This window comes from Convolutriloba macropyga, chromosome 2 (assembly GCF_964194025.1).
Source record: "Convolutriloba macropyga chromosome 2, txConMacr16.3, whole genome shotgun sequence".
In the NCBI taxonomy this organism is placed as follows: Eukaryota; Metazoa; Xenacoelomorpha; order Acoela; family Convolutidae; genus Convolutriloba; species Convolutriloba macropyga.
This window is the reverse complement of record NC_134469.1, coordinates 51,620,285-51,647,866: the sequence shown is the minus strand read 5'-3', so window position 1 is coordinate 51,647,866 and position 27,582 is coordinate 51,620,285. Positions and strand designations below refer to the sequence as shown.

The following is a 27,582-nucleotide window of genomic DNA, read 5'->3' as shown; positions in this document are numbered from 1 at the left end:
TTAATAAAAAACTTGAAAAAATATAATTAAAAAATCATATTTTCGAAGAATGCAAACAGTTTTCTGGATAATTCGTTGAAAATTTGGGCTTTCCTGATGTTTATAAAATGGCTCTAACTTTTTCCCAGGTTGAAATTTTAAAGTTTTACCAGGTAATCAAACTTGAATCAACTGTTATTTTTTTCTCATTTATTTTCTCAAACCAAAAAATCCAGCGTCTTTTATTCTATTTAAAAAGCTCTACAGCTATTTTTAATATTATGCTCTTTTCCAAAGAATTTGTTATCGCCAACTGCCAGCAATGAAGATTTTTAAAAAGTTTATTACATATTTTTTTGGCCGAAATACCAACAATTCACTCTATTGGTTATTAAAGATGACAAAAAATGTTCAGTAACCTTTAAGATTGAAAAGTTCAGAACACAATGCGTCTTGTTGCGGATACTTCTTAGGTAAAAACCGCTAATAATAGATATTTTTACATTCTCCCATTCGTTTTCACCAACCCTTTTAACATTTTTCAGTTCTGTTTATCTACACTTGGGTTTTGATCAGCTCGCTGTTTTTCATGGTGAAATCTACAAAACTTTTATTTTTCGAAACTGCCGATGAAAATCTTTAAAAAGTATTTCTGGAAAAAAATGTAACAGGTCTCAAAATACTAATTATAGCTGGCAGATTGCCAGAAAGTAGCCGCAATGGACTCGTAGATCTGCAGTCTCAAAAAAACAGTAAAAAAGACCGACCAAAAAAATTAGTCTTTTCATTGAAGGCTGATATGTTATATTTTGATTAAAAATCTGTATAAATTTTTGCTGCCTCTATTAGCTGATCTCAAATAACGTTCATTTAGAGTGACGCACACCGATTTGACCTTATCTCTTTGAATTAAAGTGAAGAAAAGTCATTTTCAAAGTGAGGAAGTCATTTTTGAGAGTGAGGTAAGTCAAGTGTGACCAAAAATTGAATCACGCAAATGAACAAAAAACAAGCTCCACTATGAGCGAAAAATGACGTCACACACGAGCTTCAGTTGAAATTGCATGAACGAATGAACAAAAAGCTGATTTGAAGTGGTTGTGACGTCATTTGGTCGTAACAAAAATCGTGACGACGAAATAAAAAAACATAGCAGGACAAGTCCTGACGTACAATTCAAAGAACTCTCATTGACTAAACAGAAAAACTAGTCCTAGAATGGACTATGAGCGAATTGAGAAAACCATTTTTAAAAATCAGATAAAAAAAATAAAAAAAAACAAAATCAATGTCAAAATGCCGCATGTGAACCAAAAAACCACTAGCGAGAATTGAAAATTTAATTCAAACAAAAAACTAGGTCTAAAATGAGCTGTGAATGGATTGGGAAAACCATTTTAAAAAAATTCCGATTCAAAAAATCGAAAAAACAGTAAAAATCAGAGTGAAATTTCCGCATGTGAACAAAAAACCACTACCGAGAAACCGAATTTTTGTTCAAACACCGTTTTCTCACTCTACTTTAAAATTAGAGCGAAATAAAATTCAGGCCGCAAAACCACTCGCTTTTTCGCTCCATTTCCTGTTTCGGCGTGACCAAAATCACTACTCCAATTTGACTTCAAAAATCATGAAAATGTGTGAACAGATCTTAAAAAAAAAGACATCGCCCCAATACAATTCAAATTCTTTGAATTGTAAAAAAACCAAGAGAAGGCCAATAATAGCCCCAGCTATCGCTGTGCGGCTATTAAAAATATATATTTTGCGGAAAAACCTTTCAGCCGCTCGTTCTGGGTTCTTCCAGCTGTTTTTAATTCTTCAGAAGAGTTCAAAACAGCTCAAGAAAAATTATAACACTTGTTTTGTTCAATTTAAAAGAACGAGAGATCGCCATATATCTTTTATGAGACACAAATGGACGCTATCATAGCCCTTGCCAAACCTGACGCGCCTATCAGCACTCTCTTTTTGGCAAGATTTTGAGGAGCCAATTTATAGTGAGCAAGCTCCTCAAGGTTGCATTTCAATCTTCGTTTAAGAATTTTGTATCCGTAGTCCCAAAGCAACTTCATTTATAGTGATTTTTGTTTTGCGATTAATGTGACTATAGACGGCGCTGCTGAAGAAATAGATCGGCATTAAATGTATTTTAATTTGACATTCTTACCGCAAATGAAAAAGCGAAAATTTTACTTAATTTAATATCATCAAAGTTTATTGTTTATCATTAAATCCTGAAAAGATCGTCGTTTTGCTGTCAACATTTCTCTTAATCTAGTGAAAATAGCTGTTATGCCCATTCTGATTGACGGACTCAGTGCACAGTGGCACAGACGTGGGCTCTGTAAATTTTGTTGTATTTGGCGGCATCGAATTACTTGTTTTGGCTAGCAAGGGGCCTTTGGGCTGCACGATTTCCACACTCCTGGCTCTGATTTGCATAACTTCTTGTAATTCTTCATATCGAACAACTTCTTGGTTACGTCATTACCTGGCGGGCTGTAGCGGCACACGTACATGTATCTGAAATAAACTAACATCTTCTCTGTTATCTTTGACGAATCTTCATTGAAAAGAGTTGTGTTGCGGGGCGTGTTGCAGCTGAGTGGTGGTGGTGGTGGTGGTGGTGGTGGTGGTGGTGGTGGTGGTGGTGGTGGTGGTGGTGGTGGTGGTGGTGGTGGTGGTGGTGGTGGTGGTGGTGGTGGTGGTGGTGGTGGTGGTGGTGGTGGTGGTGGTGGTGGTGGTGGTGGTGGTGGTGGTGGTGGTGGCGGCGGCGGCGGCGGCGGCGGCGGCGGCGGCGGCGGCGGCGGCGGTGGTGGTGGTGGTGGTGGTGGTGCTGGTGGTGGTGGTGGTGGTGGTGGTGGTGGTGGTGGTGGTGGTGGTGGTGGTGTTTGTGTCTTCGCCAGTTTATGTGCGTATGTTAGCTTGTGTTTTTCGCTTTAAAAATATTCACATCAATTTTTTAATAATGGTAATGTTGAAATTTTAATCTTATGATTTTATGTGCAGCCAAGTTTATCCAAAATTTTGCATGCCATATCGCCACGAAAACGAAAGCTTTGGTTTTCTTAAGCTTTTATGGATTCTTTTTAGCAATTCATATTTTAAGTCTTGTTTGCTTGTTTGGTATACCAAATATGTATGTTCCGAAATATTGTTAATTGTTTTCTACTGATAGCTGTTATCAATTAGAATAATATTAACTGCAAAAATCTTGGATAACATTGGAAGTTGAAATCTTATTTGTAACAATCTGGCTTGCTTGACTTAAAAACCAGTTATTATTAGGTTGAATTTAGATTAACAAAGTTAAAGCAAACCCATGTAGGCATAAATTAATGTTAAATACCTTCAATTTCACAAAAGATGAGCTTTTCAGCCTTGCTTAGATTATGACCATTATTTTTTGCGAACTTTTGAATACAAAAATCTAAATTATCAGCACAGCCAACATTTTTTCTTTGTTTGAGGTTCTATATAATTAATTACATTTTTTATCTCTTAGAACCTCGTGGATTTGATAGCCTGTAACTCAATAAACAAAAAGAAAACATCATGTTGATTGATCACTAACGACAAAGTGATGGTGAGGTCAATGCAAAACAGTTTTTGATATAAAACTACTGGCTAATTTTTCATTATTTTACAAAATAAATATTTTTTGTCATGAATATTATTTTCCAAACTGCAAATGGATATTATTGTTCCACTCTCAACAACGTTTTTCAAGGCGAATTGATGTAATCTAGCATTGTGATGGAAGATCTCAACATACTATCACGCTTTTTGTGAAAAACTTCAAGTGTTCCAGTTGCAAGCATAAGATCGTTTTCCTTTGGCTTCTTAAAATCATAAGAGTCGTTCCTTTTCAAACCATTACTACCTCTCACATTTGTAAAACAGTATATTTTACAGTTTAACGTCGAAGTGAACAGTCGGTTGACCTTTAGAAGAATGACTTTTTGAAACGTTCTAAACTGCGCAATCTGAGTTTCATCCGAGATTGATTTTTGACTTGACAATTGAGCTTATTTCAAATTTACTTTGAGTTTTTTTTCACTTATCATTATATTACTTAGTTTCTTATACTGTGAGTTGTGTACTGGATCGAGTTGTGTAATGGAGTGCTCTGGAACGAGTCCTTCTGCAGGTTCTGCAAATGTCGTTAGTAATGCCGAAGAAGAGGTAAGAAGTCTGTCCAATGAAGTTAGGGATCTAAAAATCCGAGTCGGACAACAAGAAAAAATTATTGCTAATTTAAAAAACCAACAGCAAAACATAAATAATCGCTTACGTGCACAGGAGAGGTACTCTAGGAAGGACAGTTTACTGATAGTTAACCCTCCCTTCGATGCTAACAGGGTTCAGAACGTTACCAGCGAAACGCTCAAATTTTTTCAAAATTATCTGGGTGTGAAAATTCAATACGATGCTATTAAAGCATGCCATGTTGTGCCAAGTACTGTTAACAACATAATGCCGACTGTCATATGCAAGTTTCTGTATTTTGAGGACAAAACAATGATCTACAAAAAACGCAGAGCACTGAGAAACAAAAAAATCAAACAAATAGCAAAAATATCTATTTGAACGAGCCCTTACAGGAATGCGAGGCAGCTATCAATGCCGAAGCTAAACGACGCGACTTAATAACCAGCACAAACAACTGCGTGGTTTCAGTGTTAGTAGACAATGGTAGAGGAAAAAACGAATTTGTCAGAGTTACGGAAATTGACGAATTAGATAATCTTAACGTTATCAAACGAAAAAGAAACAATTGTGACGACGAAGACGAATTTTGCCCTGCTGCAAAGAAACAAAACAAACAATCGCAAAACTAAAAAGAAACGGTCTGGCGCAAGACTAGATTATAACTGATATTTGAACATGAACTCAATTATTTTTTTTGTTTCGTATTTACTTGCTAACTTGTTAAAATCATTGTTAAAACAATTGTTATACTTTGTTGATGTATTGGGAATAACTGAGTTTTGTTTCCTGCCAACAAAATAATAGGGGGAAATGCACTATATTTGGTGAATCGTTCCTTCTTAAGCTTTTCTTGTTTTTTTTGAAACATTGCTTCATGAAGAAACAAAATGGGGGAAGAAGTATAACATAAACAAGAAAAAAATAAAGAAAGAAAAAAATTCATTTTGATACTCTGCTCGTGATTTCCGCGAGCAAGTTTCAAGCTGACTGTGATTTCCTCAGTCATCTAGTCTGAAACAAGAGTATTGAGATGAAAAGAAAAGTTCTGTGATTTCCGCGGAACATTATTATTTATACTGCATATTAAAGATAGCACCTAAAATAAACAAACTTTCCAAACTTTCACCCATTGATCAAAGTCATTCTTACATAAAGGAGTGCAATTTTTTTAAAAAAGAAAAAAAGAAGGAAAAAATGTCACTGGACGTCCTCTAAGTTAAATTTTAACATTCTTTGCTTCAAATTTTTCAAAATGCTTGAAAACAAAACATGAACTTTTTTTTAATATTTTTTTTTCAATGACATTTTTTTATTATTTTTTTTTATTTTTTTTTTTCAAATACATTTTTTTTTCAAATACATTTTTTTTATTTATTTATTTTTTTTTTCAAATACACTTTTTTTTAATTATTTTTTTTATCTCAAATTGCTAATGATTTCATTAGTCAAAGTTGATTGCTCAGATTGTGTAGTTGAACTATTCTCTCATGGTCGTCATAGACAAAATGTTACTGGGCGAAACCAAGCAGGTTATCATGCTACAGAACATACGTTCACTAACAAAAAACTTTGATGAACTCACTTTGGAAATTGCGTCTCTGAAAGAAAAACCTATAGCAATCTGCCTAACAGAGACATGGCTTAAAGATAAGTTCTCATCAAATATTTTTCACATAGATGGTTATGATGAACTGGTTACAAGCAATAGGGAAAAAAGAGATGGAGGTGTTGCAATTTTTGTACAAAATAAATTTAATGTTAAAATACGCGGGTCTCTAAACCTGAATAATATACAAGCGGTTAGTGTTTACTTCAGTATTGGAACAAAAAAGTTATCAATGACTTGTGTTTATATACCACCTAATGCCACCACGATTGCTACTTTTGACGTTCTTAGTAACTACTTGGAACAACATATTAGCGATCCGCAAAGCCTGCATGTGCTGTGCGGTGACTTTAATGTAAATTTTCTATCTAAAGGGAACAAACAATCATATTTAAGGGAATTGACCCAAACATTTGACCTAAAATTGGTAAGTGAGAACCTCATTACACGCGAAACAAAAAATTCAAGTTCTTATATTGACCTGTTCTTTACAAATTTTGAATCAGAGGTTACCAGCCAAAGAACAAAAATAACTGATCACTATTCACTTTTACTTAAATTGAAGAATAAAACCAACTTAGAAACAGAAAATAATTTTTTTCAATCGAGAAATTGGGCAAAACTTGAAAATCCTCTTCTTCAGGAAAAAATTAGTTTCGTTCTGTGGCAGCGATTAAAACAAATTGATTCTACCGAAAAAGAAATTAATGATAAATTCAAATGTTCACAAAGAACTGTGCAAGAAGCATTAGATCACTATTTACCTAAGACAACAAGAAAACATGTGCAAAAGATCTGGATTGACAACGAAGTCAAAAACGCTGCCGCAAAGAAAAAAAAGTTGTGGAAGAATGCACTCAAAGCTCAATCAATATCGGCCAATAACGAATACAAACAACAGTGCAGGAAGGTAAAAACTTTGATAAAAACAAAATGAAGACTTTTTATCAAAATCAAATTGAAAAAGGTGCAGCAAACACAAACCGAAACTTTTTTAAAGTTTATGGTGACATAACAGGCAAAAAAATTGAAAATCGTGGAAAAATACCATCTCAAGATGAAGTCAACCATTTAAATGATTTTTTTACATCAATCGGAAGGAAAATGAACGCACATTTACCAACGAAATTGTTTCTAAAAACAACCGATAAAGCAGAACAATCTATGTTTCTTGCCGATATTACAGACAAGGAAGTTTTTGCTATCATTAATAATGCTCCGAATAAGTACAGTGAGGACTGTTATGACCTCAATTACTACTGCATCAAGAAATTTTCTAATGTCCTGAGTCCTTTTCTCTCAAAGTGGTTCAATGAATGCTTCAATCTTGGCGTGTTCCCTGATTGTCTTAAAATTGCAAAAGTTTTCCCACTTCACAAATCTGGAGATAAGAGTATACCATCAAATTTTATGCCTATTTCCTTATTACCAACGATAGCAAAGATCTTCGAGAAATTGCTTCAGGGAAGAATTATCTCTTTTTTAGTGAAATTTAATCTGCTCTCAAGCTCCCAGTTTAGTTTCAGGGCCAAATGAAGTACAGTTGACGATGTTTTGTTTCTGATTGAACTCTTGCGACAAAAATTATCTGAGAAATCCGTTATGTCTGTTTGCACATTCCTGGATCTCAAAAAAGCTTTTGATACGGTAGACCATACAATACTAATAGACAAATGTTGTAATATTGGTTTGAGAGGTCATGTTTTCAATATACTTAAATCATACCTAACTAACCGCTCTCAGTTTGTTCAAATTGCAGAAGTTGTTTCAAGTACTGCTTTTGTTGATATTGGAGTTCCCCAGGGATCGGTTCTCGGTCCTCTGCTTTTCATAATATACGTGAATGATTTGAGCAATACGAAAGATGTTGACAATTTAACTAATCTTGAATCTAATATCATACTTTTTGCAGATGACACAGTTATTGAAACTTCAGCCACCGCCGAAGAGGTTGTGATGAAACACAAAACTCAATTACAAAAATGTAATCAGTGGTTAACTAATAATAAATTGACAATCAATACTGAAAAAACAAAATCAATGTATTTTGGGAAAAATAAAACTTACTCCAAAAAAGAACAGATTAACATCGATAAAGAGAGAATTGAAAACGTTGACTCAATACGTTATCTTGGAATAACAATAGATAATAAATTGTCTTTCAAAAATCATATTGATGTTGTTAACCAAAAATTAATAAAGTTCATTGGACTGTTCTATAGACTGAGAAAATTTCTTAGTAAAAGTCAAATGATTCAGGTTTTTAAAAGTTATGTTCAGCCGGTAGTGCAATATGGTATACTGATTTATGGAAATTCTGTTTTGTCAGATATTTCATTGATAGACTCAAAATTAAAAAAACTCATAAGGATAATTTTCAATAAAAGAAAGTTCAACTCAGTGAGTGATCTAAGGAGAAAATTTAACCTGTTTTAGGCAAAAGAACTACACTTGTACGAAGTACTTAAACTGTTAATAAAAATGCTAAGAGACGAATGTGTTGTTAGTCACGTCAAATCTTACTTGAATGATAACGAATTAAACAGAGTAAAAAAAAGAAGAAAAACAACAATGTGTCTTGATTGCGGTGATCGAAAAAATGTGACAAACCGATTGAGGTTTAAGGTCCGAAAAATGTTGAATTTGTTGGTTTTTCTTGAACCTTCCTTTGTAAATACGGTTTTAAAAATGACAAATCAAAAAATAAAACATTTTTGCCATATGTTTTTAAGAAATTACATAATTGACAACCAAGACTTCTCAAGTTATTTTTTCGAGTACGTCTAATGGTAGCCCCCTGCACTCAATTATCGGTTTATGTATATTTTTAAAATTTTTTTTTTGTTTTAACCAACCATGATTTAGTTCAATTACTATAGTAATTTTCTTTCGGTTCTTAATCAACAGTTCTTTGATATTCCTATATTGTGAGGCACCTGAAAACGGATCAACTGATGATCTAATGGTGTGCTCTTTTTCTGTTGAACTTCATTGTAGATATATTTTGTGCACAGTAAAATAAACTTCTTTTGTGTTGCTCGATAACAGAAAATGAACAATTTATTATTATTTTTATTATTATTATTATTATTATGTCCATGTCGAGAGAAGCTTGGCGTGCGTTTGCTTTTTCAATGTTTTTTTTTGCTAAATTAACTGGTTAAAATGTTTCCACAGTTGTTCATTTGTTTTTTGGTATCTACTTTGGTACAGTATTTTCTTACTCAAAATCTTTTTATTCTTAACTTATAAGTTGTCTTTACCTGAATTTTTTTTGAAACTGTTAATCGGTTTACGTTGATTAATTTTACTTCAATACGGTACCTCAATATTACCTTATTTTTTACCCTAGCGGTTGAAGTTAACTTACTTTAAATGTACCTCGTAATTTGTTACTATTTTTTTGTTAAGGTAGCGAGGTATTATCTTTTTAAGTTAAAGTTGAGATAAAGCTAGCGAAAGTTAAGATGAGTTACGGAAAGGCATATTTACCTGAAGAGCTAAGTCGGTTAAATTTTTTCAGGTGTATTTACCTTAACTTTATATATTGAGTAGATTTTTTTTACCCTTTTGAGCACTTAGACACTCCACAGCCAACGTGTGTGGTTTCTTTCCACATAAGTTGAGTCAAGTACCCAGTTGGTCCGAAATCAGACCCACATCCCAGATAATCCCTCGGACCTGGGTACATATAGTTCTTTACTTCTTTGTACCACTGTTGACAGCCCTTGCGTACTGCTTCTGAAATTCAGTAACAGCACATTAGCCATAAAGAGGAAGTCAAAGGGAGGAGGGGACAAAAATTGACTTAAATAACACGACCAAGAACCCTAGTTAAGAGAACCCTACCCGACTTGTTTTCGGGGTTTCGGATTATTGTTTTTCATAAGACAGACCAAGTCGAACTAACCTTCAGACATATGAATTGGTCGAGGTCATTTCTTTTCTCAGAAAATTGGCGAAAGAAAATTGTTATCCTGAACTTGCAATAGTCGAGGCTATTTTTGTTCATAAGGGAGCACCTAATATTCTGCAGGAAGGTATTTTCAGAAGACAAAGACTCATGAAATTCCAGCTTACTGGCTTATTTCAATCTAGACGTAGAAAAACAGTAGACTACTATAAACTTAAAACAAAAATCTTGCTCATTTAAGTAAACCATTACCTTTGGTCGTCCCAGGTTAAGATGACAGCGCCGTTTCAGCGCATTTTTTGCAACTGAATGTGCTGAATTTATGTACGAATGCGCTGAATGCGCTGAAAGCGCTGACATGCGGTGAAATTTTGAAAAGGTGATGGAATTTTTGAAATTTCCGCGCATTTTCAGCACATTTCCTACTTAACGTGTAGCACTTTTGTCGTCGCATCTCCTACAAATTTGCAGGGTAATTTCAGCGAATTCATCTCAAAATTAACAGATGCTAACTGCAGAGCAAACGAAAATTTCGTTGCGCTGAAAATTTTGAAAATTTATCTCATGTCTTACCTAAATGTTAGAAAATTTCTCTAACCACGTTATAAAAATTTTTGTTGGTTGACCACAGCTTTTTTTTAGTTAACAATCCAGACCTTCTCAAGCCATACTGGTGATTAGAAAAAAAATGTTTTTTCAAAACCAATTTTGTACTAATTGAGCACTACGTAAGAAAAGTAAGTAAAAATCAAAAAATTACAGAACTCGGCAAAATTTTCCACTTTATACAGTTTCTTAATTGTATTTACATATAGCCGTTGTTAGCGGAGTAGAACAACTTGATATGTCAATACAGAAAAGCAGATGACTCCTGTGGGTTTCTTGTCATAAATAGCTGTTGATTTGTTCACATTTTTAGTAAATTTTACTGATTTTTTGATAAATATTGCATGCAAAAAAAGATAATTATTATCAATAGTCTCATTGGTTTCAGGGTTAAAGATAAAAGCGATTTGCTGTATTGTTTGAACCCGTAGAATTTCGTTCATGCGTGGTTTCCTTATTTAGTTGACGCTTTTGTTAATCACAATTTTATCTTTCACACCAGGTACTTTTGCGGGCAAAATAAATAGGTCCGATTTTTGACAGGTCTCAAATACAAAGATGCGTGCTAACACTAGGGCTAACGAAACGAACAACTGATAAGAAGCATACAAAATTGTGGCGCGATTTGGGGCAAGGCAAATAAGACCAAGATCATTCGAGTTGGAAAGTCTAGAGGTCAATCACATAAATGCCCTTATTTTTTTCAATTAAAACTGAACTTAGTTAATTGGCCTTGCTCCACACTCGCCGGGCTTTAATAAATTGTTTCACTTGCGTTATGGACAACAAAATTTTAAAAGAGCAACTTGGAAAGGCTCCAATAATGCTACCTCCAGTGGCTGGAAAAACGTCACGGCCAGAACTTATTCGGGTTTTCAAGACAAAAACAAAGAAACGAGCAAAGAGCAGCAGATCCATTAAGGGAAAAAATCTTTGGCTGCGAAGCAGAGCGAGCAACAACAGCAGCAAAGTGAGCAACAACAGCAACAAAGCGAGCAACAAAAACAACCAATTTTTGATATGTCAGGAGATGGAAAAGCAGAGCAACAATCGCTAATGGAAATAATGAAGAGAGTACAAAGTGAGCGTCCATATGTTGAATACTAGCTAACTCTAATTTAATTTATTTAATTGCCATGTGTGTGCTAGTCCTGTTTAATAAAAGAGGTTATCAAAATTGAACAACTGACCTCTCACTTTTTTAGCTTAACACGAGTAACAGTAAAACAATGCATTGCTCCACCGCTCATGCCGGCATTTAAGTGAAGTCCTCCCTATTTGGGCTTATTTTTTTCCAGTATAACAATCCCATTGGGCTTGCTCGAACTCATTGGCCTCATAAAAAATGTGAATATTAATTCTAAAGGTTCGTGCTAGCATTTTCAAATCTGGGGTTGTAACGAAATGTAACGAGATCATCTGGGCCATTAATGAGAGGGGCAGAGCCCAATAAATTTAATAAGTGACGGTCCGGGCCTTCCTTTTGGAATCAACAAATTATTTCTTCAACTGTTCCGCCTTGATTAGGATTTCCGGTCAAAATTGTGCTAAGTGCAGCGCACACGCAATTAAAATCGGGATCAATAGTGTCCATGGTTTTACGGATAAAGGATGTAAGATTTAACAAAGGGGCGTTCTTGAAGCAATTTTTCTCAATTAACGGACTTTCGTTAATCACTAGGCCTAATTCGTTACAAATTCTTACAAGTGTAGGGCGAGAAGCATGTACCAAAGGGCAGTTAAAACGCCGATGAATGATTTTACCACTACAATAATCACAGTTACGTACTACTTCCCGAACGATGGGCTGTGCTCCCTGAACATTGTAAGATTATTTAACAAGCCGTTCGAGCTTAACTGCTTTAATATGCTCGTGGTACCGATGTAGTTTTTGGATGATAATTTTTGAATTCCTGGAATGCAACACTTTGAGTCCAGTCTTTTTAATAATACAAATTAGTTTTGGTTTGATGAACTGACTGCATAATTGTTTAAAATGGTGCCTTTTCTGTCGATTAAGATTGATATCTTTTGGAATTGCTCCACGACAAAGAAATTTTAGAATTATATATATTATAATTGGTAATCCATTGGCGTTTTAAGTTAGTAGGTGAACCAAAGCTAATAGGAATTGAAGTATAATGAACAGGTGATTTGCTAGTTTATTAATGTTTGCATGAGTTCATTGAGTAAACAAGAAATGTGTGCGCACCAATTCATCGATTGAGTTATGAGAGCATGAAATATCGATCTGCCACTCTCTGGTACGGCTTCAAGGTTCCTAATTGCTCCAAAACTAAACGTTCATAATTTCACTAAATAAATTACTTATAAATTGAGAGACGAAGTTGACACGTGAGTTCAAAACTCCTAGGTAGAAAGAGTGTTAGAAAAAAGTGTCCAATCGTTCTTTCTGATTAGGTTAAATTACTCTGACTTTCTGGAATCGGGATTCCTCCGACTGTTGTAAGTTATATAAAATTTTTAGTTTTGAATAACAGGATAATATTTGATTGTGTTCATTAATTGTGTGCATCAAATATCTTTTATATACAGCTTTGAGAGAGCACCGGGGACAACTGTCTATAATTAATGGTCAGACAAACTCATTTTTCTTCGAAGAACCTTTCAAATTTCATAGTGTTTTGGGTGCTAGCCAGTCCCCAGCTAGAAGCCTTATAATGACAAAAATACAAATTTATACAGAACAAACTTTTCATCTAAAGATTGGGCTAATTTTAAAAAAGTCTGCATTTCTTCTTTTCTCAAAAAAATTGACACCAAATATGTTATTTTATGCCGATACTGTCTTTCACAATGAAATCAAAAACCCAGCTCCTTCAGACAAAGTTTCCATAAAGTTTTTTGCAATTATGAAAATATTGTAGAAATTTCTCCGTCAATGCATGCGCCCGTACGTTATTCAATTCCCCCTACCCAGGTACAGAACACATGTTGTTACCTAGTAAAACATTATGTTAACATTTAGCAAGTGCTCCTGTTGGGAGTGTAAATAATAGGGGGCAAAAGGAAAATATCCAACCTTATCAATATGAGCAATGTAAAAGCATGTAAGCGCACCAAATTTTTAGCTTGCAATGTGCAAAATTTTTTGAGGGATAGGAATCTTGCGATATCTTGGAATGTGATATCGTTGGAAAACCTTGAAAAACAGAATTGATTCTTGAGGCAAGATTTTTTCAATTTTTTTTTGTCTCAAGTAAAAATGAGGCCTAAATTTTTTTTAAAGATCTTCAATTTTACTGCTTTTTCACGCAGATAGCAAATAGCTTACCATATGAGACCTTTTTGTAAATTCTGCAGAAAATGGGAAATTGAAATTGCGTTTATCGACGAAGAGAACATAACCTCAAAACCTAGACTTGTTCTTTAGACATATTCTTTAATGACTTTTTAAAAAAAGCTGTTGAGAAGAGAAACTTTTGCTGCGAGGCAGCTTAGGAATTTAGGATCAAGTTCGAATGAATTCAGGTTCAAGTTGGCATGAATTTCACGACAGACCGTAAATAATTGATTTTTGGATTATTACCACCATTAACGCTCTTGACATCCAAAAAAATAAAAACAGAATAATTAAAAAAAATAACTTGTCAGCCTTTGCTTAGTGTCATGTAGTATTTTTCGTTGGACAAAGGTTCCGTTCAAGCTCATAGAACTATATGGCGTTCAATTTCCATGGTGAACTCTTTTCAGGTGAAAAAACCAAAGGTAAGCTTTTAATCTGATAAGATAAGGATAATAATATTCAGAAGCCATGCGTGACACGTGTAAATAGAAAACGTCAACAAGAAGTGAAACGAATAACAGAAGTACAGAAAAAAAACTTGAATTGACTTGAAGCAGAGATTGACCTAAAAGACTACCTAGTAAAATAAACTGTTTACTTTGTTAGGATATTCATGGTTTTACCAATGAAAAGAGAATAAATACAAAAAATTGAAGAGCAAAATACAAGAACTGATTATTGGTTTTTGTCTTTTGCGAGAACTGTGATTGAACAGTTACCATGACTAAATACGAAATGCATTGATTGAAATTAAATAAATCACAACATAACAGGCAAAACCGTAAACAAGGCGAATAACCAGAGATGCAAGAAAGACGGGAAAGTGAAATTTACCCAAACAGATTCAAAAACTTGAAGCTGTAAAACTTGTATATTTTCCCTATACTCAAAATTCCGAGAGTCGACTTCTTGGGACTTTTTGAAACTATTTTGTTTTGGTGACAGGCCATAACGAAACGATTGGCACAATAAGCAACAAACAAAAAAACAAAAGTTTACAAAGAGCAAAAACTTTTTTTAGGAAATTTGCCAAATGCAAAAAATCATGCCTATCAGGCCTTCGACCATCGCTTTATGTCAATAAAAGCAATAAAATTATCCTGATTAAAAATATAGTAGTGGAGAACAGAAAAAAATTGCAAAGTCACCAAAACCAAAATTTGCTGTCAGAAAATCGAAGAAGACCAAGTTACTTAACTACCATAATTTTACTAAACCAAAAAAGTTTTTGGAAAAGCTTTTGATTAAATCAAGGAATACATTACAAAAACTAACTTGAACTTGTAAAGAAAACTATAATGTACAACAGCAAAAAATCCATGTATGGGTGCAAAACAAAAAAAATTGTGTGAAAAGGCAAAACGACAAGGAAGTTTTCTTGATTTGAATTTAGGTCTGATATGTTCTTCAAGGGATCATAAATTTTTTTCGAGGTAAAATTAACGATAGAAGAAAGAATGGACCCTGTTCGTCCAAAAAATTTACTGATCGATTTTAAAAAATTTGCAATTCGATACGTGAACAATTCGTTCTTTTCGTCAAGCTAAAGTCATTTTCATGAACTGATTTACATTGAAGTAATACACGGACAAAGTTTTTTGTCTTAATTTTCTTGCGTGGGACAACACCTTAAAATAACTCCGGTCTCTCTTCTACTTAACAGAGGGAAAAGGTTGTGCAACCCTCTTTATTTAAATTTTTTAAAAATCCAGATATTATGCTTTTGTTGTGAGCTATGTTGAACTGTGTATATGATAAATTAGCTGTATCGTGGTCTACCGTTGCAATAGTTGATGCTCAATTAATCCTAATAACTAACCTTTCGGCTTCGTTAACCAAATTGTTTTGCTCAAAGCTTCAAACAATTCTCAATTTCAACAATAAAAGTTTTTCCAATTTTTTCTTAATAACTCGCACTATAATCCAAATTGAAGAACTCCCATCCTACTAAAACTTGCTTTAGATAACTTGGGTGAGATAATGTCAAATTTCAAACTGCTTCAGCTGGTTGTTGTTGAGAGTGTTCGCTTGCGATAAATCATTCCCTTCACTGATTGTGACAACCGGAGTTTTACTCTTACCGGGATCCAATAATAATCATTATGAAAATGTTTTCCGTCAAAGTAATATATTGCTCAAAAACAAAGTATGCCTTAATACGCAGTGTAGCATGTTCTATGGGACTAAAGTTTTTTGGCTTTCTGTTGGTACTTTTTAAAGATCACGTTATACAGCTAGTCGAATGATTCACATGTCACAATATAATTTTTAGAAAACAAAGTCGACAGAACACAAACAGTTTTCAAAAAAATCAGTTCTTCAAATAGTTCAGTTTTAATTTGATGCGACAAAAATATTTTATTCGCAGAGAACTGGTGAGAAAATTTTACATCAACATCAATTATTGCAAATGTAAAGAAAATCTGCTGCAATACTCTTGTTGATTTGGTTATTTGTGGGTTTGACATGAGACTGAGACTTTGTGATAGTTGGAGTGTTCAATGCTTAAGCCTAAAATTGACTTTACGTAGGACTTTCAGGTACTAGTTTATATTTAATTTAACTAAGTCTAGAATTATAGTTAAGTTGTCTTTATCACGCATCTCTCATTCTACTGTTTTTTCTTCCCTTAAAAACGTTAGTTTTTAAATAAACTTGGCTCTGACAACAGTGCCCCCGTTTTAAATGTACCAAATTTTTTTTAAAAAATGTGGATTCAACACCACAGGCAGGTCCTAATATTGACTACGGAACAAAGTCCAGTTTTTAATATCCTCTCATATCAATGTTTTTGGTCAATTAAAATCGATTGCCTTCTTTAAATTTTGTTTGCAGTACATTATTTTTTCTGTTGAATTTTCAAATTTGACACTCACTCGTCATTTGACACCTGTCGTCGAACCAGAAGTGTTAGAGAGTTGATAAATCTCAGTAGTCATTAAATTTTGAACTGGCTGGTGTTGTGCTGATAAAATTTAGTCAATAAATAAGGGAGTGTCTGGTCAATGTCTGCTCACCAAATAAAAAGGTGATGATGAAAGAACCGTTGTCTTTACTGAGCTCTTATGCAAAATAATTTTTTGTCGCGAAAAGTGTCATGAGTTGCTTCCACACTCTTTCAAAGTGAGGTGATTCTTCTTTTTTTATTCCTTGTTGAATGAGATGTCCCCCGGTTGGTTCTTTATTCCTTGTTTCAACATACTAACAAATATCTTCAGTATAAAAAAATTCTGTCACGATGGGGACAAAAAATATTTAATATTTTTTAATACTGATCCTTTTTAAACCTAGAGCTATATGTATCCTTGAAGCCCAAATTTTCTGCAAGACAATATTCAATAAAAGCTCAGTACCTCGTGTTGATTGTTAGTTTGCTCAATTAGCAAGATTAACTCACTGCTTTGGGTTTCCGTTGTTAAAAAATCAAATCCTTGGCATCGAAGCCTGTTTTGTTTTTGCTTGTTTTACTTTGGCAACAATTAGTCAATTTTATAGAAAAATGTTAAACATTTAAAAATCTGTTGTTCCTTGCAATTTATTTCAGCTTGGGTTGAAATTATCCCTTCAGCGAATAGTTTTTGCTGTAAAAATTTTATTACTATTATCATTGCCCTCTTCCTCCATTTCTGCTTTGCGCACTAATTGTCTTCTCATTTTCTAATTGCTCAATACTTCTTTTACAAATGGCACTATATGCAATGTCTGTTTGAGGTCGCCTAACATTTTCCACTGAATAACAACTTTTTTTCTTTTATTTGTGATTTGAATACTGATATGGGTTGTCCTACTGTTTCGAAGCAAAACTTGGTTAACGTGATCTGAAATTAATGCTTCTGGTGACACCCACCGAGCCGGATTCTTGAGTCGATGGCTTCTCCTATATTCTTCATCATGAAATGCTGTGGTGCTAATTTCTACTGGGTTTTTTATACCACTTGCATGTTTTTATTGTGAAACATGTTCTGTAACAATTATCTCAGCCTCTCGACTGACTTACTGCTCGAACTCTTCCTGCTTACTATGGGATATGTGTATGCGGTACAATTCTGTAATTCGATTTGATCGTAATCTGCCTTTTACTTTTCTGCATTTCTAAGTTGAATTGCTGTTATTGTCTTCAGTATTAAAACTAATTCACGTCAAAAACGTGTGTTTTCGCTGCCCGGTGCATCGTTTCCCGGAAATCCCGGTGGGATTCCCGGAAATCTTGCTTAAACTTACTATTCCCACAATTTCCCGGCGAGAAACTTGCCTATGCGTAAGTTTCCCGCTTTTTCCCGCTGGGAAACTTACGTTCACTTCTGTTCCCGGTTTTTCCCGGAAAATTAGCTAAAATCTCAGTGGGAAAAAATTGAGAAAAATGGGAAAAATTGCGGGGGAAAAAATGGGAAACGTGGGAAAAAAAAAACAAAACTTAGCAGTATTTTTGACCTAAAAATCTTTTAAACCTTTGCTGTTAAGTGGATCAAGTAAATTTTTGGACTTTTTAACACAATGAACTTTCTGAACCACTTATACAGCTTGTTCTTAGAGCACAAAAAACAGCATTATTGGTTAAAAGAAAGAACGGAAAACATTAACGACTTTGATTTCCATTCGGTTCAATTAGTTCTGTTCTATTTTCCTTCAAAATTTTTTATTTGATAATTTTTGGCGCATTTAAAAAATGAACAGTGATTTTATCTCGGATATCCTTCCGATTGTGTCTCCATCTTTATTGCAACAGTGGATGAAATTTATTAGCTCAGATTCTATTGGCGCCTAATGTAGTGAAAGAATTGCATTTTGCTTTCAGACTTTTTCTTAAACTTGGTCTCACAATGTTGAATTTTTTGCAGTTAATGCATTTTGTCAATCAGAAAAAAGTCCAACTCTAATAATAAATGAATTGTGCCAAAAACCAAGATTCATTTTTCAACAACACGAATTGTTTTGTATTATGTCGCAAAAGCAGATTAGCAGTAAAATCAAATTCGAAAAAATAAAACTTTTTATTGTTAGGTGGATCGAAAAAAACTTGGACTGTTTTTCACAATAAAATGTCTCTACTATCTACACAGCAGTTGATTAGACCATAAATTCCAGGTTTACAGTTTATATCAAAGTAAGGAAAAGGTTATTCTAATTGATTTGAGGTCGGTTCTTATAATTCTGTTGTAGTTTCTGTAAAAGGCAAATTTTGATATTTTTGGACATTTAAGAGTTCCAAACCACTTTGTCGCGTTTCCTATTTTCCAGTTCCCTAGTTTTTGTAACCAATGAATTTTTAAGACTATCGCGAAGTCTTTTGTTGCACCGTTTGGGAAACTATAACAGAACGAGCGTTTGATACGAATTGAAAAAAGAGCATATTGGCTGAATACTCATCGGCTTTGATTTCCTAAGAACTTAAAGGAAACCAGTCATGGTATATAGAGTTTTAAAGCCCGTTTTAAGTTTAATCTTATGAGCTACGTTTCGTTTTGGTTGGTTCAGTATTTTAGAAGTTATTAACATTTTTCAACCCCAAACCTCCGAAAATTACCACATGCTCACTGCTTGATCTTTAATTTTTCTTTAATCAGATTGTTTGTGTTGATAACCGGTTAAGATGACTCATAATATCATCGTACCAAACTCATAAATCAATGCTGAACGGTTGGATTAAACAGTTGTAAGGTATGTTTAGGCAAATTCTTCAATTAATCACTAAAAATTTATTTGACCGCAGATAAACAGTTTCTGAATGTTTTGCAATTTTTCACCATTTTCTTTTAGTTGGGAAACAAAATTAGTGAATAATAGCGCATTGTTTTCTCACACAAATCGATCGTCTATGAAATTGTTAGTTTAAGTCCTGAAAATTTGTTGTGGGAAGTTATTCAAGAATGAATGCTGAAAATCTTATCTTCTCTCAAATTTTAATGACTGAGTTGTGTTTTAAGCAACTAAACTGCTTTTTAGCCGCTAGTTTTGCGCCTTTTAAAAACCATTCAAAGGCTTGAAGCTGAAGTTTCAATTGTTGTTGTTAATTCAACATTTTTTCTTTCCCGATTTACGTCAAAATTCGCTGGATGTCGTTTTATGTCAAAACACACAAAACATTATAACCTTAATGGTGAAGTGGGAAACAACTTCCAAGTTGTTTCCCACCTCTCTATTAGAATTTGCCGTAACAAAAGACCTCAGGTGTGGTAAGTAAGATTATTTGCAACAGATATCCCAGCAAAATCTGCATTAGCGGAGGAAAGTACTTGTTTTATCACATTGAGAAAGGAACTTAATGTTTTGTACTTTTTCAATTTTCTCATTCAATTTTTGACCAAAACGAGTAATTACAGGCTTAATCTCTTTCTATTAAGACTTTCTGCTCTGGAATGACAAGTCACAGTCCAGAAAAATTTCTTTAGACTTGTTATTCAATGATGAATGCGGAAAAATAAATATTTTTTTCAAATTTCATGGCTGAGTGGTGTTTTGCGCAATTGAACACGTTTTTCGGAGTGCGTTTTGTGTTTTCTAGGCTTTGTTTAAGTTGTTGAAGCTAAATGTACCAAATAATGGGGTCACTTCAACAATTTACCTTTTTTCACGATTTCATCAAATTTCTGTGGATGTTGTTTTATGTCAAAACACACAAAACACCATAACCTTCATGGTGAGGTGGGAAATTTTTTCCCACCTCACCATGAAGGTTTTCCGTGACCTAGAACGTGGAAGTGGACCAGAATTACACCCACAAATACGCCGGGAACGCGGTTTCACGTTGTTTTACGTCGGTTACGGAGATCTTGGGCTTCGATTTTAGCCCAAAAAATGGGGTACAGAGCAGTATTTTGTTAATATCTTCTAAAGTACTGGACCAAATCAAACGGGAGTGGTCGCATTTTGTTAGCACTGAACCCCTCTTGCTTGCAGTGTTTGATTGGTTTCCCAAATCGGGCTAATCAAAAAGTTATTAATGTTCAAAGTTGAAATAGGTCGAATTTTCGGGCTATTCTGGGTGACCCAAATTTCGGTACAACAAAGCACGCGATTTACCCTACAAATGTTAGTGTTTCAGAATCCTCAGTTAGTGGGGAGTATCCCCATATATATTTTCTATAGCATTTTACGGAATTGAGATAGTCAAATTTGGCTCAAGTCAGGTCACCGCGCTTTTTTGGACATTTGTCAGGGTACCTACTTTTTGCTATAACTTCTTCTAGAGTGGACCGATTGTGCTCATTTTTTAATATGATGCGTATCTCAAGCAGTGCTATAAACTGTACTAAGGGCGTTTGTTTTTGTCGAGCCGTTTTAGAGAAATTGGCCAGTAAACTTGCCCTCCGTTTTAGCCCCAGAAGCGGATGACACCATCCGGCACCAGTTTTGAAGCTTTGAATTTTGTTACTTCAGGTTACAAAATTAGTGTTCTGAATAGCCCGTCTAACGTAGATTCCGAATATGTATACTTTATATAGCGTTTTTGCAGGTTTAGATGGTCAATTTTGGCTCTGCAGCCACAGTACCCTTGCTTTTTGGTCATTTGGTACGGTACCTTTACTTTGGAATAACTCGTTGTAGAGTGAACCGATTTTGATGATTTTTTTTGTTAGACCCAGCTTGAGCTAAGCTTTGTTTTGATATAGGTCTCGTTCCGTTTCGTTTGGCCGTTTTTGAGAAATTCGCCAGGATGGGTGCCCCAATTTTCACCAGGTGAAGCAGGGTACCTGTACTGGGTACCCGTTTTAAAGCTTGAAATTTTGTTACTTCAGGTGACAAAATTAGTGTTTTGAATTGCTCATCTAACGTAGATTCAGAATATGTATACTTTATATAGCGTTTTGTGATGTTTAGATGTTCAATTTTAGCTCTGAAGGTGGTGTTTCTCTCCTCCAAGGGCACTTGGTACGGTACCTTATTTTTGCTATAACTTCTTGAAAAATGCACCGATTGGGCTCATTTTTTAATATGACGCGTGTCTCAAGCTGTGCTACAAACGGTACTAAGGGCGTTTGTTTTTGTTCAGCCGTTTTTGAGAAATTGGCCAGGGAACTTGGCCCCGGTTTCACCTCCTGGGAAGAGAAACACCACTGAAGATGACCAATATTCTCTCAATTCTTCTCTTTCAGATTGTTGTTCACCAAAATTGACCATCATCTGGATTGCCCTGACCATCATCTGGATTGTGCTTCAATTACTTATTGTAAGTTTCTTGTTGAAGTAGAGCAAAAAAGGTAGTTTTTCATACGGAAATTTGCGTATTTCGCGAATAACGAATTTTAAAAATAGGTCTCTTTCATCGGGTCAAGGAGTAGTAGTAGTAGTAGTAGTAGTAGTAGTAGTAGTAGTAGTAGTAGTAGTAGTAGTAGTAGTAGTAGTAGTGATTTGGCCCTTGGGTGTCGTCGGGCGCGGGGAATGTGTCCCGTTTCTTTGTCCATGTTAAATTTTCCACGTATCGCTGACTATAATTCGTTGTAACTCGTTTCAAAATGATACGAATCGATCATCGGAGTTGTCCAAATCGATCCAAACTTAGTATGGAGTATTCCCAGGGTAGGCAGACCCTGAGACAAAAAGATTTTTTGCTATAGCTTGCCTGGGAAAAAAGTTAGTTTTTCATACGGAAATTTGAGTATTTCGCGAATAACGAATTTTAAAAATAGGTCTTCTTCATCGGGTCAAGGAGTTGTCCAAATCGAACCAAACTTGGTATGGAGTATTGCCAGGGTAGGCAGATCCTGAGACAAAAATATTTTTTGCTATAGCTTGCCTAGGAAAAAAGTTAGTTTTTCATACGGAAATTTGCGTATTTCGCAAATAACGAATTTTAAAAATAGGTCTTTTTCATTGGGTCAAGGAGTTGTCCAAATCGAACCAAACTTGGTATGGAGTAATCCCAGGGTAGGCAGACCCTGAGACAAAAAGAATTTTTGCTATAGCTTGCCTAGGAAAAAAGTTAGTTTTTCATACGGAAATTTGCGTATTTCGCGAATAACGAATTTTAAAAATAGGTCTTTTTCATCGGGTCAAGGAGTTGTCCAAATCGAACCAAACTTGGTATGGAGTAATCCCAGGGTAGGCAGACCCTGAGACAAAAAGAATTTTTGCTATAGCTTGCCTAGGAAAAAAGTTAGTTTTTCATACGGAAATTTGCGTATTTCGCGAATAACGAATTTTAAAAATAGGTCTTTTTCATCGGCTCAAGGAGTTGTCCAAATCGAACCAAATTTAGTATGGAGTATCCTCTGTGTATGTAGAGTCTAGAACAGAAGGAATTTTAGCTATAGCTTGCCCCTGAAAAAAGATAGGTTTTCATACGTAAATTTCCGATTAATACGAATAACTTGAGATTATTGAATTTTAAAAAAAAGTCTTTTTAATCGGGTGAAGGACTTGTCCAAATCCAACCAAACCCGGCATGGAGTATCCCATTTGTACCTAGAATGTAAAACAAAAAGAATTTTTGGTATAGCTTGCCTAGGAAAAAAGTTAGGTTTTCATACGTAAATTTCCGATTAATTCGATTAACTTGAGATTATTGAATTTTAAAAATAGGTCTTTTTCACCGGGTCAAGCACTTGTCCAAATCCAACCAAACCCGGCATGGAGTATCCCATTTGTACCTAGAATGTAAAACAGAAAGAATTTTTAGTATAGCTTGCCTAGGAAAAAAGTTAGTTTTTCATACGGAAATTTGCGTATTTCTCGAATAACGAATTTTAAAAATAGGCCTTTTTTATCGGGTCAAGAACTTGTCCAAATCCAACCAAACTCGGTATGGAGTGTCCCATATGTTTCTAGAGTGTAATGCAAAAGGAATTTTTGCTGTAGCTTTTCTAGATAAAAGTTAAGTTTTCATACGTAAATTTGCGATTATTTCGAATAGTTAATTTTAAATAATTTTGAAAAATAGGCCTCTTTGATTAGGTCATAGAGTTGTCCAAATCGAACCAAACTTGGTGTGAAGTTTTCCCAGGGTAGGCAGAATCTGAGGCACAAAGCATTTTTGCTATAGCTTGCCTAGGAAAAAAGTAAGTTTTTCATACGGAAATTTGCGTATTTCTCGAATAACGATTTTTAAAAATAGGTCTTTTTCATCGGGTCAAGGAGTTGTTCAAATCAAACCAAACTGGGTATGGAGTATACCATGGATACATAGAGTGTAAAACAAAAAGAATTTTTGGTATAGCTTGCCTAGGAAAAAAGTAAGTTTTTCATACGGAAATTAACCATTATTTCCGAATAATTTTGAATAAGTATATTTAAAAATAGGTCTTTTTCATCGGGTCAAGGAGTTGTCCAAATCGGACCAAATTTAGTATGGAGTATCCCCTGTGTATGTAGAGTCTAAAATGCCAATACTTTTTGCTATAGCTTGTCTAGGAAAAAAGTTAGTTTTTCATACGTAAATTTGCGATTATTTCCATGGAAATAATCGCAAATTTCCGTACGAAAAGCTAACTTTTTTCCTAGACAAGCTATAGCAAAAGTTCTTGGCATTTTAGACTCTACATACACAGGGGATATTCCATACTAAATTTGGTTCGATTGGGACAACTCCTTGACCCGACGAAAAAGACCTATTTTTAAATATACTTATTCAAAATTATTCGGAAATAATGGTTAATTTCCGTATGAAAAACTTACTTTTTTCCTAGGCAAGCTATAACAAAAATTCTTTTTGTTTTACACTCTACGTACTCATGGTATACTCCATACCCAGTTTGGTTTGATTTGAACAACTCCTTGACCCGATGAAAAAGACCTTTTTTTAAAAATCGTTATTCGAGAAATACGCAAATTTCCGTATGAAAAACTAACTTTTTTCCTAGGCAAGCTATAGCAAAAATGTATTTTGTCTCAGATTCTGCCTACCCTGGGAATACTCCATACCAAGTTTGGTTCGATTTGGACAACTGTATGACCTAATCAAAGTTAGTATTTCATACGGAAATCTGCTATTATTTCGAATAAATTGGGATTATAGAATTTTAAAAATAGTTCTTTTTCATCGGGTCAACAAGCTGTCCAAATTGAACCAATCCTGGTATGCAGTATTACCAGTGTAATTAGAGTGTAAAACAAATCTAATTTTTGGTATAGCTTGCCTACGACAAAGTTAGGTTTTCATACGGAAATTTGCGAATTTCGCGATTAACGAATTTTAAAAATAAATAGGTCTTCTTCATTGGGTCAAAAAGTTGTTCAAATCAAACCAAACTTGGTGTGGAGTTTTCCCAGGGTAAGCAGAATCTGAGGAAAAAAGCATTTTTGCTATAGCTTGCCTATGAAAAAAGTAAGTTTTTCATACGGAAATTTGCGTATTTCTCGAATAACGATTTTTAAAAATAGGTCTTTTTCATCGGGTCAAGGAGTTGTTCAAATCAAACCAAACTGGGTATGGAGTATACCATGGGTACATAGAGTGTAAAACAAAAAGAATTTTTGGTATAGCTTGCCTAGGAAAAAAAGTAAGTTTTTCATACGGAAATTAACCATTATTTCCGAATAATTTTGAATAAGTATATTTAAAAATAGGTCTTTTTCATCGGGTCAAGAAGTTGTCCAAATCTAACCAAATTTAGTATGGAGTATCCCCTGTGTATGTAGAGTCTAAAATGCCAAGACTTTTTGCTATAGCTTGTCTAGGAAAAAAGTTAGTTTTTCATACGTAAATTTGCGATTATTTCCATGGAAATAATCGCAAATTTCCGTACGAAAAGCTAACTTTTTTCCTAGACAAGCTATAGCAAAAGTTGTTGGCATTTTAGACTCTACATACACAGGGGATATTCCATACTAAATTTGGTTCGATTGGGACAACTCCTTGACCCGACGAAAAAGACCTATTTTTAAATATACTTATTCAAAATTATTCGGAAATATTGGTTAATTTCCGTATGAAAAACTTTACTTTTTTCCTAGGCAAGCTATACAAAAAATTCTTTTTGTTTTACACTCTACGTACTCATGGTATACTTCATACCCAGTTTGGTTTGATTTGAACAACTACTTGACCCGATGAAAAAGACCTTTTTTTAAAAATCGTTATTCGAGAAATACGCAAATTTCCGTATGAAAAACTAACTTTTTTCCTAGGCCAGCTATAGCAAAAATGCTTTTTGTCTCAGATTCTGCCTACCCTGGGAATACTCCATACTAAGTTTGGTTCGATTTGGACAACTGTATGACCTAATCAAAGTTAGTATTTCATACGGAAATCTGCTATTATTTCGAATAAATTGGGATTATAGAATTTTAAAAATAGTTCTTTTTCATCGGGTCAACAAGTTGTCCAAATTGAACCAATCCTGGTATGCAGTATTACCAGTGTAATTAGAGTGTAAAACAAAACGAATTTTTGGTATAGCTTGCCTACGACAAAGTTAGGTTTTCATACGGAAATTTGCGAATTTCGCGATTAACGAATTTTAAAAATAAATAGGTCTTCTTCATTGGGTCAAAAAGTTGTTCAAATCAAACCAAACTGAGTGCACCCATCCCCGGGTATCAGGGGACGCCACCAAGTGTGAACTGGGACCACCCACCACGGGTCGAAGTGGGACCACCCAGCCCCGGGTATCAGGGGAACTGCTCTCTAGGCGTTAATTTTTTTCGAGTGCATTTTATTACATTGGTTTTCAACAGTGGTCTTATTTTTAATACATACCTTGTAATTGTTTTAAATATCTTCTCAATCGAAAAAACTTTTGTGGTGCAGTGAGCGCTTAACAAATTTTGTTTTAGAAATCTAGATGTCATTGCTCGGTCAATACTGCGTTGGCGTATTTGGCGACTCCCATGTGACGAGACTAACATTGCCCGACTCCGTAGTTGTGGTTGGCAAAGGCGGGGAACTTGTGTCGAATTGGAATGAGTACAGGAGTCAGCTGCAAAATTTTGATTTGTTGGTCATTAATATTGGAGGTAACGATATTTCCTCCAAAACTCCTTTTGAAGCTCCGAAGTGCACCATCACCGAGGCGATAAACCACATCAAAGAGTGCTACGAGTTTGCAAAAAGGCATAACAGAGTAGTTTTAACGGCGGACGTGTTGCCTCGTCTGAGCAACTGGAGAGGCTCAGACTACCTTAATGGTAGATTGGAAAAAAGAATGAGGAAGAACCACATAAAGTATGCGAAGGACCTCAATTTAAAGCCGCAAGATTTTGACCAAAGCGGTGTTCACCTTCTGACTTATGATGAGGTGTCAAGGATTTTAGTGGAAAATATTGAACGCTCTCTTTCTTCTTTTATGTAACTTGTGTTTTGAGTGTTACATTTGTTGACTTTTGTTAAATTTTGAAGTCTTGAATTCATGTTCTCCCAATAATTTTAATGCTTTCAATTCAAAAATTGACAGCCGATCGTGTGGCTGTTCTGTTTTTGATCAATCAATAAGCCGATTATGTGGCTTGATGAGGGTTAAATAAGGATTCGAGCAATGTCCTGGATTGGTTTTCCAAAGTAAAGGTGTACTCTCTCAGCCGATTGTGTGGCTGGGAGACTATGCTTTCAATTCAAAAAGTGACAGCCGATTGTGTGGCTGTTCACTTTTTGATTAATCAATAAGCCGATTGTGTGGCTTGATGAGGGTTAAATTAGGATTCGAGCAATGTCCTGATTTGGTTTTCCAAAATAAAAGTGTACTCTCTCAGCCGATTGTGTGGCTGGGAGACTATGCTTTCAATTCAAAAATTGACAGCCGATTGTGTGGCTGTTCTGTTTTTGATTAATCAGTAAGCCGATTGTGTGGCTTGATGAGGGTTAAATTAGGATTCGATCAATGTTCTGGTTTGGTTTTTCCAAGATAAAAGCGTACTCTCTCAGCCGATTGTGTGGCTGGGAGACTATGCTTTCAATTCACAAAGTGACAGCCGATTGTGTGGCTGTTCAGTTTTTGATTAATCAATAAGCCGATTGTGTGGCTTGATGAGGGTTAAATTAGGATTCGAGCAATGTCCTGGTTTGGTTTCCCAAAATAAAAGTGT

At 34.8% G+C, this 27,582-nt stretch overlaps 1 protein-coding gene across 1 annotated transcript in view; it reads right to left on the bottom strand.

Moving 5' to 3' along the window:
- Positions 1-2,114: 2,114 nt before the first annotated feature.
- Positions 2,115-27,582, bottom strand: part of LOC142335338 (Golgi-associated plant pathogenesis-related protein 1-like) — a 67,947-nt gene continuing 42,479 nt past the window's right edge. Inside the window, exons 3-4 of the mRNA XM_075383789.1 lie at positions 9,367-9,541; positions 2,115-2,505 (exon numbers count right to left, since the gene is read on the bottom strand). Coding sequence (XP_075239904.1) covers positions 2,370-2,505; positions 9,367-9,541 — 311 coding nt within the window. The 3' untranslated portion in view covers positions 2,115-2,369. The remainder of the gene's footprint in view (positions 2,506-9,366; positions 9,542-27,582) is intronic.